The 19,366-nt window shown below is 36.3% G+C and overlaps 1 protein-coding gene across 1 annotated transcript; it reads left to right on the forward strand.

Annotated features, from left to right (window-relative positions):
• The first annotated feature begins 1,781 nt into the window (after positions 1-1,781).
• On the forward strand, positions 1,782-16,837 carry LOC131940447 (zinc finger SWIM domain-containing protein 5). Its single transcript, XM_059299077.1, has 17 exons — positions 1,782-2,174; positions 3,393-3,483; positions 3,714-3,841; positions 4,128-4,271; positions 4,617-4,765; positions 4,990-5,140; positions 5,507-5,662; positions 5,926-6,105; positions 8,430-8,579; positions 10,312-10,470; positions 10,840-10,971; positions 11,113-11,265; positions 11,751-11,886; positions 12,122-12,267; positions 12,924-13,087; positions 13,395-13,542; positions 13,881-16,837. Exons 1-17 carry the CDS (start codon positions 1,820-1,822, stop codon positions 14,678-14,680), a joined length of 3,342 nt encoding a protein of 1,113 aa, XP_059155060.1. The 5' UTR covers positions 1,782-1,819; the 3' UTR covers positions 14,681-16,837.
• Positions 16,838-19,366: the final 2,529 nt, after the last annotated feature.

The raw sequence follows: 19,366 nt of genomic DNA on the forward strand, positions 1-19,366 counted from the left end.
TCCGGCCCGCGGGCCGTAGTTTGGAGACCCCTGGGCTACGAGACCCACTCAGTTGTCCTATTGACGTTTTTTCCCTTAAAATTTGTGTGGGAACTTTGTGAGCTGGGTGGGGGGGGGGGGGGGGGGGGGCTAATGAGAATCTTGTCAAGGTATATTGTTTAAAATAAGAGGAAAATGTAGTTTTCAAAAGGTGAATAATTTTTTTTTAAAGTTCGTCAATTAATTTGTAGGGATCGTCAATAAATGGTGTAACACTCCCAAGGGTAGGGGGGGGGTCGTAATTTTGTGACGATGTGTGACGTTCAGGAAGTGTGTCGAAAAGTTTTGCATTTCAAAACTTAAGTTAGAAACTTACTTTAAGCCGTTATGTTGCGTTTTTAAAAATGTGTTGTTTTTTTTTTTTTTTTTTTTTTTTTTTTGTAAATTGTAACTGGTTAAAAGAAAGGCTTCTCATCAAATCGATCGCCGTTTTTAATTTTTTTAATGCGAATTCAGGGAAGATTGTATGATGATGTGTGACGTCATTTTAGGGAGGGGGAGTCTGGCTTTTTGTGACGATGTGTGACAATGGGGAGGATTATTAGATAAAAAGCGTCAGTGTTTATGGATAGCCCCTTATACAGAACTATTTATCGAAAGAGTTGTAATACTATGGAAGTCGATAGATATTATGGACACTCAATATGACACCCCCTCTCCACACCACCCCCGCTTACGTTCGCCTCCCCCCCCCCCCCCTCTCTGCCACATTGCGGAGTCCCACGACAGTGTTTCTCTTGTAACGTTTAATATCGCTGTTTGACAGTTAACAGACCCATATAACAATTCTCTATGCCAGGCTATATAGCAACAGGCCTACGCTGCACGGTAAAGGTGTAATTTCATGTGCCGTCGATATCGCTACACTACTATTTACCTCACTTTTTAAATACGAAACAAAGAAAATAATTGAATACCTTACACGCCGTAGGCCTGTGTTTTAAGGCTTTTGTGATCGAATAAATCTATTGGGCCCTATGTGAGAATTAGATAGGCTCGCTGTACGTTGTCTAGATCAATAGATGTAGATCTCTACTACTGTTTTTACAGCTCATTAATTTTAAAGTGCTGTTCTGTTAACATTTTAACAATGGCTTGTTTGATAAGAAAATAACCAAATCCAAATGAATCTCCTTTATTTACTCAGTAAAGAACAGAGGGTTTTAAAAACCATACGTTTTTTTTTACAAAAAAAAACTAAAACGCTTTCAGACATCATTTATTTTAGATTCTAGAATCTAGATCTAGTCTACAATCTAGATAGATCTATATCTGATCTTCATCTAGTTTCTAGATCTAGAGTCTAGATCCTGTTTTAGGTCAGTTTGTTTTGCTTTATTAATAGACTTGCTTTTTTTTTTTTAATAATCCCAGGCCTTACGCAAATACCACTCAACAACTTCCGTTATAATTCGTTAGGTTGGGTTGATTCATTCAACATTCAACGTGCTCATCCTGTTAGTTAATGTTAACAAAGCATTCGCATTTCTCTTCTAGTGGGAGTGTCGATTTCGATTATTTTTGCAAAGATTGTTGGTGGAGAGTAGTGAGTTGAAAATAAAATATACAGATTCCTGGCCTTTTGCTAATTTCATTCATTTCCCTAGGATATCCCGCAGGGGAATTCCTGAGGCCTTGAACATGTATTACTTCCTATTTTGATCACTGCGCATGCGCATATTGATTTATTATTATTTTTTATTTTAATCTTTATCTAGTCCTTTGCGCATGTTAAGGAAATCTCCTGGGTAGTGGGAAGTGAAGAATTGGATGGATTCTCATGGCGGCTGCAAAGAGACACTGCCCATCTCGTTCACTTAGTTTTAGAATTGAAGGCCAATCTGGGGGCCCCAGTCGAAAACAACTGAAGCAAGTAGACAGCCTCTTAGATATCGCTGCAAAAATTGTAGCAGAAAATATTCCGTTTCAACGTATAGAACAGCAGTATGATCGAATACCAGAGCCCGTCCAGAGTAAAATCGTGTTTTGGTCATTTCCTCGCAATGAACGGGATATTTACATGTATTCGTCCTATGCAAATTGTGCTAAAGAACATTCAGAAAACCAGAAGCTTCCATTTCACCAAGGCGTTCGCCTTCTCGAAAATGGTGCAGTAGCAAATGTTCTTCAAATAGGTATGTCGTCCTGTTTAAGCTAATCAATAACTGTTACTAAACTAACAAAAAAATCAGTAGTGTCCGTCGCAGTGACACATTGAATGAATCAATAACAAATAACAAACATTCACAGGACATTTTAAGACATCTAGAATCTAATCTAGATCTAGATCTAGATCTAGAATCTAGATTGCATTATTAAATAGAAACTGGAATGCGTGCAGTAGATCTAGATCTAGATCTACCTAGATTCTAGAATAGTATTTCCTAATGTGCCTAACTAATAATTTAATATTTAAAATAGAATAATAGATCAATTAGTTTATTGATTATTGGGTTGCTTTGCTTTGTTGCTTTATCTTCTTCGTTCTTTATTGTAATGTTAAGTTATTTCCTTCAACACAAATGAATTAAGAATTATGTGTCAACTAGTTTTGTGATATGTAGGCCATTGATTCAGTTTTCAGCCTGCTTTTCTTTCTGGATATGCTTCTACAGCCTGTGTCCAACCACAAATTACTAGACAAGTTTCTCTCCTAGATGGATTGCTGTCCCAAGCTATTGAGCCTGAGCTGCCCAGAGGCTCGAACTCTGGGCTATTTGACTTAGCAACCATGGGCTTTACCATGCCAACCTGCTTTGTATTATCAAATTGTGATAATAATTTAAAAATAATTCAACTTGATCTAGCTTAAACTTCATTTAAATGAATCAGCCAGTTTTTAATTTACCAAAGAAAACAAATTGGTAAACTTAAAGTGCAATACCACATTGTTTAAGGACAGTTTGTGGGGGGCATCAAGTTTTAGGATAAAAGGTTATAATTATTGTATGGATTATTCGTGTTGTTGCAGTTAAGCAAATCAGAAACACAGTTTAGGGTTATCACTGCTCTGACCGAGATCTTCTATTTAAGTATTTTGCCTAGAATCTACAGCCTAACCATAATCCTAAAACAAAATTACACACAAAAAACTTTTGGGGAAACTGGTGCAATCTTCAAACATAGAAGTGCCTTTCATCCACACTAGTACAATAAAAGTGATATAATTTCATCACATTAATTTTTTTGCTTTAATTATTCTTATCTGGCATCATTGTGCATTACTATTATTATTTTACAATCTTTATTTTTAAGTATTTCAAATGCTTGTTACAACATACCAGTACACAAAAAAGAAATAGCCCAAATATTTAAACATGATTAATCCAGTAGTTTTTTTCTTTCTTATTAAGGATTTCATCTGAGTGGCTCAGTGACAGAACCAAGCAATCCTCTTCTGACACAACCTGAGAAAATTTTTAAAGTCTCTATTAGTTTTGATCGGTAATTACATTTTTTATTTAACCTATATTTTAATTTCTATTTCCTTTTATTTGTGAACTCTTGCACTCAATAGTTAAATGATTTAAATTAAATATATCTATCAACAATTTATTTAGTGTTTTAACCACTTCTATTAAATAGTTTACTTTCATCTTTTAAGATTTTAAATTAACTTCCAGTTGAGGGTCTGGTGATGCTTGTTTACATTTTCCAATGACTTTTTCACCTAGGTGCAAGATCACTTCTGTACAATGCAGTTGTGGCAACAGAGATATTTTTTGGTGTCAGCATGTGGTGGCGCTTTCACTCTACCGAATTCGAAAGGCCAAGGCCGTTCAGCTGCGTGTTCCAATATCAGGTAACTTTTTCTTCCTTCAGTCATGACTCATATTTATTTTTAATTGCTGTATTTTAAAAATCTTTTTTTTTTTTTAAATTTCAAATTCCACATTTTTTTAAAAACTAATACAAAGATCAAGTTTACATAACATTATTTAAGGGGTTAAAGTTTGCTCCTGTCCATTAGTTTTGCTTTTGCTACTACTAGTAAGAAGGAAACCATACCCACTGTAGTAAGTATTTCATGCTACCCACAGTTGGTACATTGGCCAATACAACCCATTATGTATGTAACAACATTTCAGAAACACTTTTGCAAATGTCAAGGGAGCAGCTCCAGAAATTTGCCCAGTATCTGATCACAGAGCACCATTCAGATGTCTTACCTACAGCACAGAAGATAGCCGACCAAATTTTACAAGCAGAGTCAGAAATCAATTTGTTGCCAGGTAACAGCTCATTTTAAAAAAAAAAATTGATCTGCTTAATGGACCTCTTATATTTTACTTATAATTTGAATGAGGAATCTAGTACCTACCCTCATAGACTTGATGGTAAACAGGGCAGTTGAGTTTGTCTGAAGAAATTTTGGTTACCACTAGTTTTAACTTAAGCTTCAACATTATTTATTTTTCATCAAGTTAGCTATTCACCAAAGAAACTGTTATTAATAATGTATTAAAAATTCCTCCCTAGTGAAGTGTGTTTATGTCACAACATTTTATACACAGCCTACTCTTATATGCTTATTGTGTCTCTGATAAGTTTGTTAATGGTGTATTCTCTGTGTCTAGGTGCCCCAGATCCCACAGCTGGTGCTTCAGTAGACGATGACAACTCCTGGCATTTAGATGAGGATCAAGTGAGAGAGCAAGTCAGAACATTTCTATCTCAGGGTGGCTACACAGGTCCCTCTACTCAGCTTCATTCAATGTTTGCCAAGGTCTGTGTTTAGTTGGTTTTGTTGGTTTCACAACTTGGTTAAAGATATAATATAGATCTGCTGATTTAACTTGATAGTTAAAGCTAAACTTGTTGAATTAAATGTTGATTAGTGTTACCAATTATTAAAAAGTTTTATAATCAGTAACTTTATTAATTAGTTTCCATGAGTTTTTTTCAGTAATTATTTATATTCTTATTAACAATATTTTAATTTGAACTCAGGTTCGTGAAATGCTGAGGGCAAGAGACTCCAATGGTGCACGTATGTTAACTTTAATGACGGAGCAGTTTTTGGCAGATCCTCAACTGTGTGTCTGGAGAACTCAGGGTCAAGCATTCACTGATAAATGTAGCCAGTTCTGGGATGAGCTAGGTGGGTGCATCTGACTTAATCTATAACAGTGTGTTATTCATACGCTACCATTTTGATATCAACATTGCTGCTCTCAACCTCATTTTTACTATGATTTCATAGTAACATAAAATTTAACAATAAGCTTTCACTTGTAATTCTTGAAATTTATAGTTGGTGTACATTTATTATTTGCTTGTGCTGTGTGTGTGTGAGGATGTCTTCCTTTGGAGTTTTAACACAACATGTAATGTTAAGCTTGTGTTTGTAAAATGTCTCGTCAGTCACTACATTTTGTGTATGTGTGTACCTCCCATAGTCAATCTTTGTGACTTGTTTATTTGATGCATGTTATGAAATCAATAACACTACAATCTGATTTTTCAGGAGCCTTGTGGGTGTCTGTTGTTCTAAATCCTCAAAGCACAAACAATGAGAGATCCCAGTGGCAATCTTTACTGAAACAGTGGGTCCAGTGTCCAGCTTGTCCTTTAGAAGATGGTGAACTTGGTTCTGATTTCAACAGTAGAGGGCGTTTTAGAGGTGCAATTGATTTTTTTTTTCCCACACAGTTTTGTTCTTAAAAATATAGCATGAATATTTTAAATTTTCAATAAAATTCTCAAGAACTGTCTAAATTATTCAACTAATATGTAATTGTATAAATATTATGAAAAAAATGGAATTCAAGAGCTTACCCATGTCATTTTATAATAATTAGGCCTAATACATAAATCTTGATTTAATTTACACTAATATCTTTTACCATTGCACTTCACCAGCATCAATTACTTCAAACATTGCAGGTTCTTCCAGCACATCCAGTGAGAGTAACCAAAGGACAGTTCTCCATAATGCACTAGAAGCCAGTGAGTTGAGATGGAATGATCCGCACCTTCAAAAACTGATTGCATCTGACATGTATTGGAGTGCTAGTCCAACATTGAATGAAAGTTTTGATAGCCAAGGACTCCCACTCTGGAAAGGTAACATTGGGTGAAAATTATTATTTTTTAAACTATTATATTTAACTCAAGTCTAAGCTAAATAAAAGAAGTATGATTGGCTTATTTTCTTAATATAGCTCTGGGTACTCTGGTCTACCCTGTACTGTAGTAATAGAAATGTTAAAATACCCAGTCTGTTGAAAATCTGTGTATAAGGCATAGGTATTAACTGTTATTAATAGTATTATGTTTTGATTTTTTTTTTTTTGTACTAAAAATTGATCATAAATTGATAATTTAAATATAATCTAATATTTCATTCCAAACAATAATTGCTCAATTAATTTAAACAGTATGGGCTAGTTTGAAATTTCAGCACTCAGGGTTCGTACGCAGTCTGGAAAGTCTGGAAAAAGTCTTGAATTTCAAAAAGTGAATTTAAGACTTTAAAAAGTCTGGAAAATCGCTAGTTTTTGGGCAGGATTTTTTAAAAGTCTGGAAAATGTCTGGAATCTAGTTTTAGAAACAAAACTTCGTAGTCCATATTTTCCAACTTAAAAAATTGCTATTTTTAAGTAAATTTACTCCAATTTTTTTCCCCGCGCTATCGCGCGGGTTTACACTGTGTGTGACGTTTTTTCGCTGGTTCACAGAAAAAATGCTCAGTTACTACGTCATTGGGAAAAGAGGGGAAGGGAGGGAAGAGCTATTTTGTGGCACGACTGACCATGTGAATGTGTTACAAGTACTTACAGTTGTCGTTTAATAAAAGAATGATCGCCCTCAGAATTGTTAGGCTCTCGATTTTACCCGCTATTTTTTCATCGTTTGAGTTTGCATGCAGGCAGTCATAACAAAAAGTTATGGGGGAGATGTGTGAGTGGTAGTTTAGATCTAATTTATCAGTCTGTCAGGCGTCATTCATTTATGACTTACAACATTTTTTTCGGATTTTAGACCCCCCCCCCCCTTCCCCACTCCCCCGCTCTCTGTCCACACGCGCTCACTTACTATGGATTAATATTAACATTTATAAGATTAATAAGTCGCAAGGCCTCCTTGAGTTCATACCTGTATTTCTGTTTGCTTCAGCTTAACAAAGAGGTACTATTTTTATTTAAGAGTCGTCCATAAATGACGTCACTCTCCGTAAAGTCGGGAGGAGGGTTTTATAAAGTGTGACGACACGCTCTCGCAATAATGTTAGGGCAGATATAAATAGGCCTACCGTGTTTTACTTACACGCTGTGATGGTTTTTAAAACACCAGCACAGTCGTCTTAATTTTACTTTCTACTCGCAAGATGCAAGTTTTATGTTTGTTTTAGAATATGATCACAAAATCTTCCGACCCCTTCCCCCCTCCATGTGCACGTCATAAATGGATGACCCCTTTAATTTTAATTCACTTTCCATTAAACTGTTTTTGAAATCTTTGCAAACGCTGACGATTAAAGTTAGACTACCCTGCCCCTCCTTGTAACATCGGTCCCTTGTGTGAACTCACCGTGACCCCAAGTGCGTAATTGGTAATGCTTGGTACGTTGGGTGGGGGAGGGAGTATAAGTCACAGCACAGTTCATGTTATGACGTATTAAACAGGCATACTGTAGTGTAGACTACTATGACCTCACAGTGACCCCTTCGCCGTGTCGTGTCTGTGGGGGGAAGGGGGGAGAAGGATACCTGGGGGGGGGGGGAAGAAGGATACCGGCAACTTTTTTTTTATTGCAGACCCGTTTCTCAGCTATTACTATAAGCACAAACAGTGAATGATTTTTTTTTTTTGCTCCACATTTTTTTTACAAGTAGCCTATATTTATTTAGGCTACTTAACAAGAGCAGACCTAAATTAATACATTATTATAGTAATTAACTCTCACTATTATGCAATACCATTTTAATGATAGTTTAATTGAAAACATAAGCAATTAGATCAGGAACAGATTACATAAGTCTAATGTTGGAAACAAAATAGTTGCATCATTTTAATCAATTATTTTAATTGTTAAAATTTTAGGTAGGGTGGTGTAGGCAAACTTAGAAAAAATGTTTTTTTGTCAATGTGGCTAGAGAAAGTTCACTATGAATATAGCTCAATTGCCTAAAATAAATATCAATTTAGTATAAGTAATTATAATGACAGTACAAATAGTGCATCATTTTAAAAAATTATTCGCTAACACATTATCTGTCTAAAGTCTGGAATTTTTCCAAAAAAGTCTGGAAAATGTCTGGAAAAAGTCTGGAATTTCATTTTCAAAAAGCAGTACGAACCCTGAGCACTGTTTTTCACAAGTACCCTAGAAGTTTTATTTTATATATTTTTATATTGTCTACTTAAAATGTGATTTGATCCTTCAGAATACATACCTACTGCATGTGCAAGAGTTGATGCACTTCGCTCTCATGGCTACACAAAAGAGGCTTTAAGATTGGCTGTTGCTATAGTTAGAACTATGAAAGCAGATGTTGTTGCCAATAGAGAATCTTGGGTTCATGATAGTACTTCAAGTAAGTTCATTATATTTTTATTTTTATAAATCATACTTTAACACTTAATTTTCAGTAATTATACAAAGTAAACTAAATAAGCTTGCTATTGGCGTCGATTTGAGCACATATGTCCTGTTAAAGTCACAAAGAATCTCTGCATTGACATTTTGTCAGATGCTAGTGTGTACTGACATTTATATAAGTACTTTCTTCACCCCCTCATATCCCCGCCCTTTTCCTACCCAGAGACTGCAGACAATCAGTGTTTCCATTATCTTTCCATTATTTTAATGTCCTACTTTCATCTCCCATTTATAAAAGTCTCATGTTCCTTACAATATAAAAGTCTCATGTTCTTTACAATATAACAGTCTCATTTTACTTACAATATAAAAGTCTCATGTTCCTTACAATATAAAAGTCTCATGTTCCTTACAATATAAAAGTCTCATGTTCCTTACACTATAAAAGTCTCATGTTCCTTACAATATAAAAGTCTGATGTTCCTTACAATATAAAAGTGATGTTCCTTACAATATAAGTTATGTTCCTTACAATATAAAAGTCTCATGTTCCTTACAATATAAAAGTCTCATGTTCCTTACAATATAAAAGTCTTATGTTCCTTACAATATAAAAGTCTCATGTTCCTTACAATATAGAAGTCTGATGTTCCTTACAATATAAGTCATGTTCCTTACAATATAAGTCTAATGTTCCTTACAATATAAAAGTCTCATGTTCCTTACAATATAAAAGTCTCATGTTCCTTACAATATAAAAGTCTCATGTTCCTTACAATATAAAAGTCTCATGTTCCTTACAATATAAAAGTCTCATGTTCCTTACAATATAAAAGTCTGATGTTCCTTACAATATAAGTCATGTTCCTTACAATATAAGTCTAATGTTCCTTACAATATGTCTCATGTTCCTTACAATATAAAAGTCTCATGTTCCTTACAATATAAAAGTCTCATGTTCCTTACAATATAAAAGTCTCATGTTCCTTACAATATAAAAGTCTCATGTTCCTTACAATATAAAAGTCTCATGTTCCTTACAATATAAAAGTCTCATGTTCCTTACAATATAAGTCATGTTCCTTACAATATGTCTCATGTTCCTTACAATATGTCTCATGTTCCTTACAATATAAAAGTCTCATGTTCCTTACAATATAAAAGTCTCATGTTCCTTACAATATAAAAGTCTCATGTTCCTTACAATATAAAAGTCTCATGTTCCTTACAATATAAAAGTCTCATGTTCCTTACAATATAAAAGTCTCATGTTCCTTACAATATAAAAGTCTTATGTTCCTTACAATATAAAAGTCTGATGTTCCTTACAATATAAAAGTCTGATGTTCCTTACAATATAAGTCATGTTCCTTACAATATAAGTCTAATGTTCCTTACAATATGTCTCATGTTCCTTACAATATAAAAGTCTCATGTTCCTTACAATATAAAAGTCTCATGTTCCTTACAATATAAAAGTCTTATGTTCCTTACAATATAAAAGTCTGATGTTCCTTACAATATAAAAGTCTGATGTTCCTTACAATATAAGTCATGTTCCTTACAATATAAGTCTAATGTTCCTTACAATATGTCTCATGTTCCTTACAATATAAAAGTCTCATGTTCCTTACAATATAAAAGTCTCATGTTCCTTACAATATAAGTCTCATGTTCCTTACAACATAAGTCTCATGTTCCTTACGAGAAGATATTTCATTATGCAGAAGTGACCGGAGCCTTGTGTCCCTGCTGTTCACACCCATGTGGCAGACGCCACCCACCTTACAATGCAGTCGGCTGGATCGGGCATCCTTTAGATCCTATGGGAGTGTTGTTTGACACCTTGTGTGAGGCCTGCCTGGTTGCAGATGATTTATCTCAGGGTGAGTCTACCACAACATTTGGAATTTGCAAACTTAAAAAACTTTTTTATCTTGCTTTTATTCATAGAAGGTATAGAAAGGTGTAATTCTTTAAAAGTTTCTTCTTATTAGTTTTGCATACTGTACATCGAATAGTCTCATTTGCCTCTATTATGCAGAGAGGGGGGACGCTTACACAAAGTACCACATCAGTTGAGCACACATAATTTGATTGACATGTTTTTATATCAGCATTAACTAATTGAATAAGATTAAATAAAATTAGAAAATTGTTCTCAACTGTCTTTAATTTATCCAGTTGCAATAAATGCAGTTGTCTGTTATTTTTTTTTTAGTGTAGACATAACAGTTTTTAAAATTTTTCTTCAGAGTTTTTCAGTCGCCATTTAAACAGTGAGACAACAAATGAAAGTCGCAGACGGTTCCAGCATGTGAACATTCCTGGTGCAGCGGAACATAACCAGACATACCTCACCCTGGCCTATGAAGTTGCTTTAATAGGTCTAAACATCTTTCACATACATATCTTAGCCTTATATCTCATTTTACCATTGCTGCTACTTTATGAGATATTAACTTTAATTATCTTAAAACTTCTTGTTGCTGATGAAAGTTAAAATTGAACATGTTTTTTGTCCACAGGAATAGGCCAGCAGCGCATCATGCCATCTGGTCTTCATTCACAAGAGAAGGCCTGTAAACAAGAAGAGAGACTCCTGGCAAAACTTAACACCATTGAACTAGATTCTACGTTATTTCAAGTGCTTCAGAGAACCACAAATTTACTGTTGGAAGGTTGGTCGATAGCTTGTAAAATTTTTTAGCATTTCTTTTTTTTTTTTTTTTTTTAAACAGCTGTGTATAAACAAAATCTAATAATGCTGTGTGATTGGTGATGGTTTAATATGAACATTTGGAAGTGGGTGTAGTGTGTTTAAAGTGTTTGTGTTGTGAAAGAATTTGTTAACATAATAAATAAAGTGTGTTAGTCTGTGATGTAGTTTGAAAGTTGGGGATTTTTTTGTGTAGGGTATTTGTAGCTGTTAGTGAGATGGATAGTCACCCTCATCTAGGTTCTCAAACAGTAAGGTTGTATGTGAGAACTAGTCTCATCTAGGTTGTAAATAAATCCATACATTGTTAAAGCACTTTCATTGAATTTGCTGGTTCTGTACATTTATCTTGATGAGTGCATTATGCAAGCATTGGGACAACATTGGCAGCCATAAATGTAGCTCCCTTGGCCTCGCAGCTGTTGATTAGTACATGTCTATTTGCAGGTGGGTCATGGAGTGGACTTGGTATAAACATCCACCCCGAGACTTTTCCCATGCACATTTTTGCCCACTTTCTCTTTCTCAAGTTGATCGGCAGGGATGAGGATTTGGCCTATAGGGTTGGACTGCGAGCAATGAGGTTAGTATTTCCTTTTCGACACTTTTTATATGTAACCCATGCATTGCAAAAACTACAACTAAAAGATGATTATTTTAAATTACTTGCAACTCAAATGTCAACTAATATAGGTAATTTTACTTCAAACTTTAAAATAGAAGTAATAAGAAATAGAACCCTCATCCATATTCATCTACTAATTGCACCTTCAATTCAATAATGTTGATAATGTAAATAACATGCTTCTTTATTGTAGGTTACCAATCTTAGAAAACCGAGAAGATTTTGACGACAGTGTCAACAATGCTAACATGTTGACTAGATTCCCAAGATGGTTTATTTTGTCTCATGTTGAATCACAGCAGTGTCTGCTTGCTACAACTTTGCTGGAGGCTGCTAAAAGTTTGTTACTGTTTATTTTTTATGTTAGAATCAAAGACTTATCTGTAGAAATATAATTTGTTTATAACTATTATTTGTATATTATAATAGCTGTACAAAATATGTCAAATATGTGTCATGGTTATTGATGTGTTCCATTTCCTTTCCCTCGGTTTGATCAGCTGTGTGTAGAGGGGGGGGGGGGGGGGGGGGGGATGATACATGGGCAACATCTGGCTCTTCTCAACATGGCCCAGGCTTTGTGCTTGGATTTTCAATGCACAGTCATCCAATGGTCTAGTAGACAACAAAGCCATATGTGTGTTCCATTATTCGTGTACATTGTGAGAGGTGTGAGGTTAATACAGTGTTGTGGAACACTATTGTCGCCTCACTGAGGATCTAGTAGTTGATATGTGCACGGTCGAAGGAGTCTAAAATCTTCCAAACATATTTAAAAATAAGCTTTGGGCACCACACATTTTGTCTCACAGACAACCACAAATGACATTAACTCATACTAGACACTACTCTCAAAAATACTTTATAATACCTACTTTCATGTCACTTGTCCATTACTATGGAATATAGGACTTCCATTCTAAACAATTTTAAACCCAGCACTTAGTTTCCCATTCCTTAGTTTATATATCTTAACACTGCCTAATTTTTTTCAGATGATGTCCACCGCCTCCAGTCTGTTCTTGATTGCGCTCAGAGACACATTCATAGTTCATCTCAACTCTTCCGACTGGCTCAGGATACTTTTAAGATTGCAACTCCTTCAGATGGCCCAAAATACATTCCAGCATTGAAAGCTGCTTTTGAACTTGGGTTGCAGGTAACCAACTTAAGAATACTCTCATTAGCGATGGGCTTTTTATGATACGGATATAACACCTTATAATTTTATTTAAATGTAGAATATATCATTACAGTTCAAACTAATATTCAATTATTTCTGCTAGTTTAATGTGCCCAGCTTTGCAGTAACCCTGTACCTTCAAGTAACCACAAAAGTGCACTTGTATTTTCCAAAGTAAATGGTACTTCAAAAAAATATTTTTTTTGTTTTTCATTCCATTAAAATGCAATGAAAGTATTTATTTGGCATGAAATTTTTTTTAGTGTCACTGCATTGTTTGTAGGTGATGAGAATGACTCTAATGACACTGAATTGGAGAAGGCGTGAGATGGTCAGGTGGATTGTTACCTGTGCAACAGAAGTGGGTGTTGATGCTCTACTGTCCATAATGCAGTCCTGGTACCTATACTTTGCACCTGTGGAAGCTTCAAGTGAGTTGAATCAACCTGTGGTAAAGCAAATACCCTTCTAACTGTAACCACTGTTTAGTTTACAGATTCAGTTTTGTTAGCCCATCCATGTCAGGTTTTTGTGACTCGCCCAGCCCAAAGCTTATGGGTTTTCTTCTTTGTTTTTTGCTTAGTTTAGTTGGGTTTTTATTATTCTGAATACAAAATGTATGAAATACTGTGCTGTTTTTTTTTTCACTTTATAAATGTATCATTACAAGTTTTTTAGTTTTAGAATAAGGCTTCATTAAAAAAGAAATAAAATTTACATCTGAACATTATATGTTGTCTTTGATGTTGATTACAAATATTTTTTGTAGGTACTGTTGCCATGACGGTGATGTCCCCTGCCACCATGATGCAGCTGAACGCCACATATTCCCAGCAAGAAGAGCTTGCCCAGTGTACCAGAACCTTAGCTTTACAGTGTGCTAAAAGAGATCCACAAAACTGTGCTCTGTGCGCACTCAACCTGTGTGAAAAAGACAGTCGAGCTTTTGAAGCAGCTTATCAAATAGTCGTTGGAGCCGCCTCACACATCATTAACTCTCGACAGCTGTTTGCCATCGCCAGATACATGGAGCACAGGGGACACCCATCTCAAGCATTCCGCCTAGCCCTGCTTGCCATGAAAGGTTTACACGTGCCATACAACCACGACTCCCACCCAGCTGTGGCGGACATTCACTGGGCTTGTGCGCTGGCGCATTCGTTGGGGCGAGCAGAACTGGCCAGCATGGTGCCGATTGTTGTGAAAAATGTCGAGTGTGCCTCGGTGCTGGCCGACATCTTGCGCAGTTGCACGATTGCATCACCTGGCATGGGCTGCCTAGATGGTAAACGCAGGACTTTAAAATCACTGAGCTACGACAAGGCGCCACTTAAGCAGTTGATGGACCAAACTATCCTTGCTTACATTCACAGCAGTCACTCCAAGCTGTCGCACATAAGCCCTCGTCACTATGCCGATTTCATAGACTTCCTCAGTAAAGCAAGAGATACGTTTTTGCTTGCCCACGATGGCCATCTGAAGTTTACGCAATTTATCGAAAACATGAAATTAGTGTATAAAGGAAAAAGAAAATTGATGTTCTTAATTCATGAAAGATTTGGATTATAAATGGATTATAAAAATCTCTGGGGATCTGTTGATATACACACAGAAAGAACGCAAACTCTGTCAGGGACATGTTTTGTTACCATGGCGTTCATCCTGTCCCTTTATTTCTGTTAAAGACTATACAAGTATTTTATCTACATCCAGATGATAAAGATTTATTTCAAGACCAAGGGACAAAATTTTTTTTTGCTCCTTCAGGGACATTTTATATATGTAAAGAAATTTTATTCAACCAGAGTTCATCACTTCTTTGGTGCTGTCCCTTTATTGTCTTTTTCTTTTTCTATACCCTTTCCTTTACTTCCCTTGTGAAAGATTCAAACAATATGTTACTAGATGTCGTAATATGAATATCTCAGGCCCTACCAATTGTAATTCTAGAAAAAACGTATTTGACTGACCATCAAATGCTTATCAAACCATTGTATTTTATATGACTGATCATTGCAAGCGCTTATCAAATCATTGTATTGTATTTGACTGACCATGACAGTCAGATAGCCTTTACAGGCCAATGTATTTACCTGACCATTATTCAGGCTTATTAGACCATTGTATTTATCTGACCATCACAAAGGCTTTACAGACTATACACTTGGCCAACAGGGAGACTGACAATGACCAATCAAGAGCACTTGTTTACATTCAGTCCCTTAAGAGCAGTAAAGTACTAAGCACCAGTAATACCTAAATGATGTGGCAGTTTAAAATGATCTATATTTGTCATTATACACTATTGACATCTAAGTATTCTAAGCTAACCATATTTGTGAAATGGTATTATTAAATATTATGAAAACCTTAACAAACACATGAATTGTTTCACAAATTTGATGTTTGTTAGAATAATAAAAAAAAAATTTTTTGTTTCTTAAAAAATAAGAATTTAAAAAATGTGTTTTTATGGTTCACTCTGACGTAGATCTCAGACTTATTTGCTGGGATCTTTATTTATAAAAATTTGATTACATGTCTAGAATACTACACATCAATAAATGTGAAACAAGTAAATACAAAGTAACTTATGTGATTATGAAAGCCATTTATTTGAAAAACAGTTAAGCTGGTGTTTAGTGCATTTTTGCTCTTCGGGGACAAAAAATTTGCTCATCCAAAAAATTTTAGCGTGCTGACATTGTGTATTAAATTTATGCAAATAATTCTTCATGCAACATTCAATGTTAACGCTACCTCAATTTGTTTATTCCATTTCCATCATCTATTAATTCTTTGTTTCATTTACACTTCTTGTCATTAACAATAATTCATATTTTTAATTACATTTACATTGTGTCATTTTGAATAACTTATACATAGTTATTAATACTAGAAGTTACGGGTAGGGACTCAAAGTTCCAGCAATCTAAGATCTACTGCTGTAGTTCAGTCAGCAACTATGTATTCCACATGTCCATTATTTATGGGAATGATTTATCTGTATTTTTTGTTTCCAACTATGACATTTCTCCAGCTAATAAAATGACGACACCTGCAGCTGACGTAAGACATTTTTACCAACTTTATAAACTTGAGGGGAAAATGTACTCACTTTTAATGTATAAATACAAATATTGTGCTCATGTAGTGCACTTTTATATTACTTGCACTCAACACAAGTATTTGACTTTTTTTTTTCCAATCTTCCAGTGGTGTTGTAGTGTCCACCTGAGCATTTTTCTATTATAAAATATCGGTTTCATGTGTTAAAAATAATTTGAGGCTTGTTTTTCTTTCTTTCCATTAGAGGCTTGGAACTTTGTTTTTTCCATGCTTGGTAGAGATGCTTATATTTTTGTTCCGTGTCTATAAATTGTCTCAGGCTGTGCCCAATGCTTTATTTGACATCTTGGCTTTGTGACAACCAGAATATTTTCTGTACTAAATGTATACAAAGTATTTTGAGGAAAAAAAAACTATCTTGGCTCTTCTTTTCTAAAAGTTTAAATTTATTGTGTCATAAAGGCTGAGTGAACAAGATAATTTATCATTGCTGTTATTCTATATAATTACTATTATTTATTGAATTTTATTATTTAAAAAGTTGTATTACTGTATGTATTAAAGAAATGTTTGCTTGCATTTATTTGTACCAAAAATTTAAGACCCAGTTGTATGTATAATGAATAAATGGAAACACTACTTTCCAAATAATGTCAACATTTGTTTAGTTGTGTTTCAAAATTATTTTTTTACAGTAGACTGTAAGTACTGAAATGTGAGTTAAGATTGAGTATGGCTAGAACTAGAACACACATCTGAGGTGAGATAGAGATAAGGGTTCAGTAATACGTATAGTATTTCAGCATTCCTTTGGACAATACCGGCAAGGTAGAGAGAGGGTTAATGACGCACGGGCAACCCACGACAGTGGAGTAGGGGGGGGGGGGTCAGAACCACACCCCCCCCCCATAGACCCCTCGGTAGTTACATAAAGGTTGAGCGGGGGGTGGTGCAAAATCAAAAGTTTGAGGGGGGGGGGGTGCAAATCAAAAGTTAGTCCTTGGGGGCCGGGGAGGGACGCTACGCCTCTGATATATACATTTATAACGCCACTGACCCACGATCACTTCATTTGACGTTCAAGTAGGCCTACGTCCCCCGTAGAGTGCTCAGTGAATGTTAACCCTGAGAAGATTGCAATGGCTGGGTCATGCCTGACGACAGAATACCAAAAGACATCCTCTATACTCTAAAGAGGTCTACCAACGGTTCAAGACCCAATGGATGGCCCCAAGTGTCTGCAAACGAAACATGAGACAAGATAGAACACTGTGAAGACAGACTGAGCGGACTGGCACCCTTATCGATGAAGGAAAAGAAAGGCTGGGTTAGCCTCTAAGAGGAAAAAATATGCCCTAATTGCACCAAACAACAATGATCTGCAATAATAGTGGCCAGTAGCGTAGCCAGGATCGTCTCATGTGGGGGGGGGGGGGGGGGGTTCAAATTTTCTCCAGCAGTATATAACCCGGGGACAAACTGTCGATTTGCACCCCCCCCTCTCAAACTTTCGATATGCACCACCCCCATCAAATTTTCGTTTTGCACCCCCCCCCCCTTAAACTTTCGATTTACACCCCCCCCCCCCTCAAACTTTATATATATATATATATATATATATATACACCGAGGGGTCTATGGGGGATTATGACCCCCCCCCCCCTAACCCCCCCCCCCCTGCCTACATCACTGATAGTGGCTGAGATTGCCGCTCATGGCCACAACAGAGCCTGCGCCAAAAGAAAATCACATCATCTTAATTTCTGGGCGCAATCCATTGTCTTAGGAGGCAAGTGGAGCCTTTTTTTTTTAAATATTGAGAGAAAGGCATGAACTTTGTAGTTTAAATAATTTTTCTTATTTTGTCAGGCGTGTGTGGGTGGTGCTCTTTGTCGTTGAGTAGTTATTTGTGGTTTTCATTCATTTTTTTACATCCTTTTCTAGAATGCCCAGAAAGAAACCCTTATCTTGACTATTCGTCACAAAACTTTAAAATTACTGGTCCTCTTCCCGCATGACAGCGTTAATTATCTGTATTAGGCCATATCTGCAGCTATCTACATTTCTAGCAGAAAATTACCGGCTCTTTAACCAAACTTACCCCCTTTCCTCTCCAGAGGCGTAGCGACTCTTCCCGGCGCCCGGCGACAAACTTTTAATTTGCACCCCCCCCCCCTCAAACTTTCGATTTGCACCCACCCTCTCCCCCCCCCCCCCCCCAAACTGGAAAAAAATGCAGCTAAAATGACATTTTAATTTGTTTTTACAACCCATTTTTGGCGCCCCCTAGGGTCGGCGCCCGGGGACATATGTCCCCCCCCCTGCCCCCCATCGCTACGCCTCTGTTCCTCTCTAACCAGTGCTTGCAGAGTTGCTTCCAGGCATCTCTTCGGGGGGGGGGGGGGGGGGGGGGTTACTTAACAGTAGCGCATTAGGTTCTGTGTTTCTTTCATATAACTAGAAGGAACGACATTACAAATGTGTAACAAGACTTATAATAACTTCATGTTAATTGATAGTACAATGGAATCCAGAGGCGTAACGATGGGGGGGGGGGGGGCAGGGGGGTACATATGTTCCCGGGCGCCGACCTTAGGGGCGCCAAAATGGGTTGTAAAAACAACTTAAAATGTCATTTTAGCTGCATTTTTGCATTATAGTTTGAGGGGGTGGTGCAAATCGAAAGTTTGAGGGGGGTTCAAATTGGAAATTAGCTCCCGAGGGGGACGCCAAATTGAAAGTTTGTCCCCGGGCGCCGGGAAGGGTCGCTACGCCTCTGATGGAATCGGTTTCTGTTTGTTTTATTTGAACATTATGTTGCATTTTAAAAAAAAAATGTTGCATGTTGTAGGTATTATTGTTTATTTATGGTTTATATAATTTATATCATTGTAAAGGGATTGCCTGTAGTTTCTTTGATAAGTTTATTAGAATTTTAGGAGATCGCTGTAAGTTTTTGTATATAGTTATTTGGGGAAGGTTAGAACAAAACCAGGGGAAATTTTCACAGGTAAGCGCTAGAATTCGCGCCGAGAGCAAGGTGTCATCTGAGACGCTCGAGAGTGGGGTATATAAACCGGCGGCTTAGCATTAGAGTCAACTAATCATTAGAGGGGATGGAGAAACGACGGGCGTAGCCACTAATTTATGCAGCATATGTGTTGGCGCTATCGACTATATTCTTCA

The sequence above is a fragment of the Physella acuta genome, unplaced genomic scaffold, assembly GCF_028476545.2.
Source record: "Physella acuta isolate Inbredline_101_S28 unplaced genomic scaffold, ASM2847654v3 ptg000317l, whole genome shotgun sequence".
NCBI lineage: Eukaryota > Metazoa > Mollusca > Gastropoda > Physidae > Physella > Physella acuta.

Bases quoted from the DNA above. Each gene is read 5' to 3' on its own strand.
- LOC131940447 (XM_059299077.1), top strand. From the start codon at position 1,820: ATGGCGGCTGCAAAGAGACACTGCCCATCTCGTTCACTTAGTTTTAGA. The intron at 4,766-4,989 runs GTCTGTGTTTAG...ATTTGAACTCAG, and splicing joins TTCATTCAATGTTTGCCAAG to GTTCGTGAAATGCTGAGGGC. The intron at 8,580-10,311 runs GTAAGTTCATTA...TTCATTATGCAG, and splicing joins GGTTCATGATAGTACTTCAA to AAGTGACCGGAGCCTTGTGT.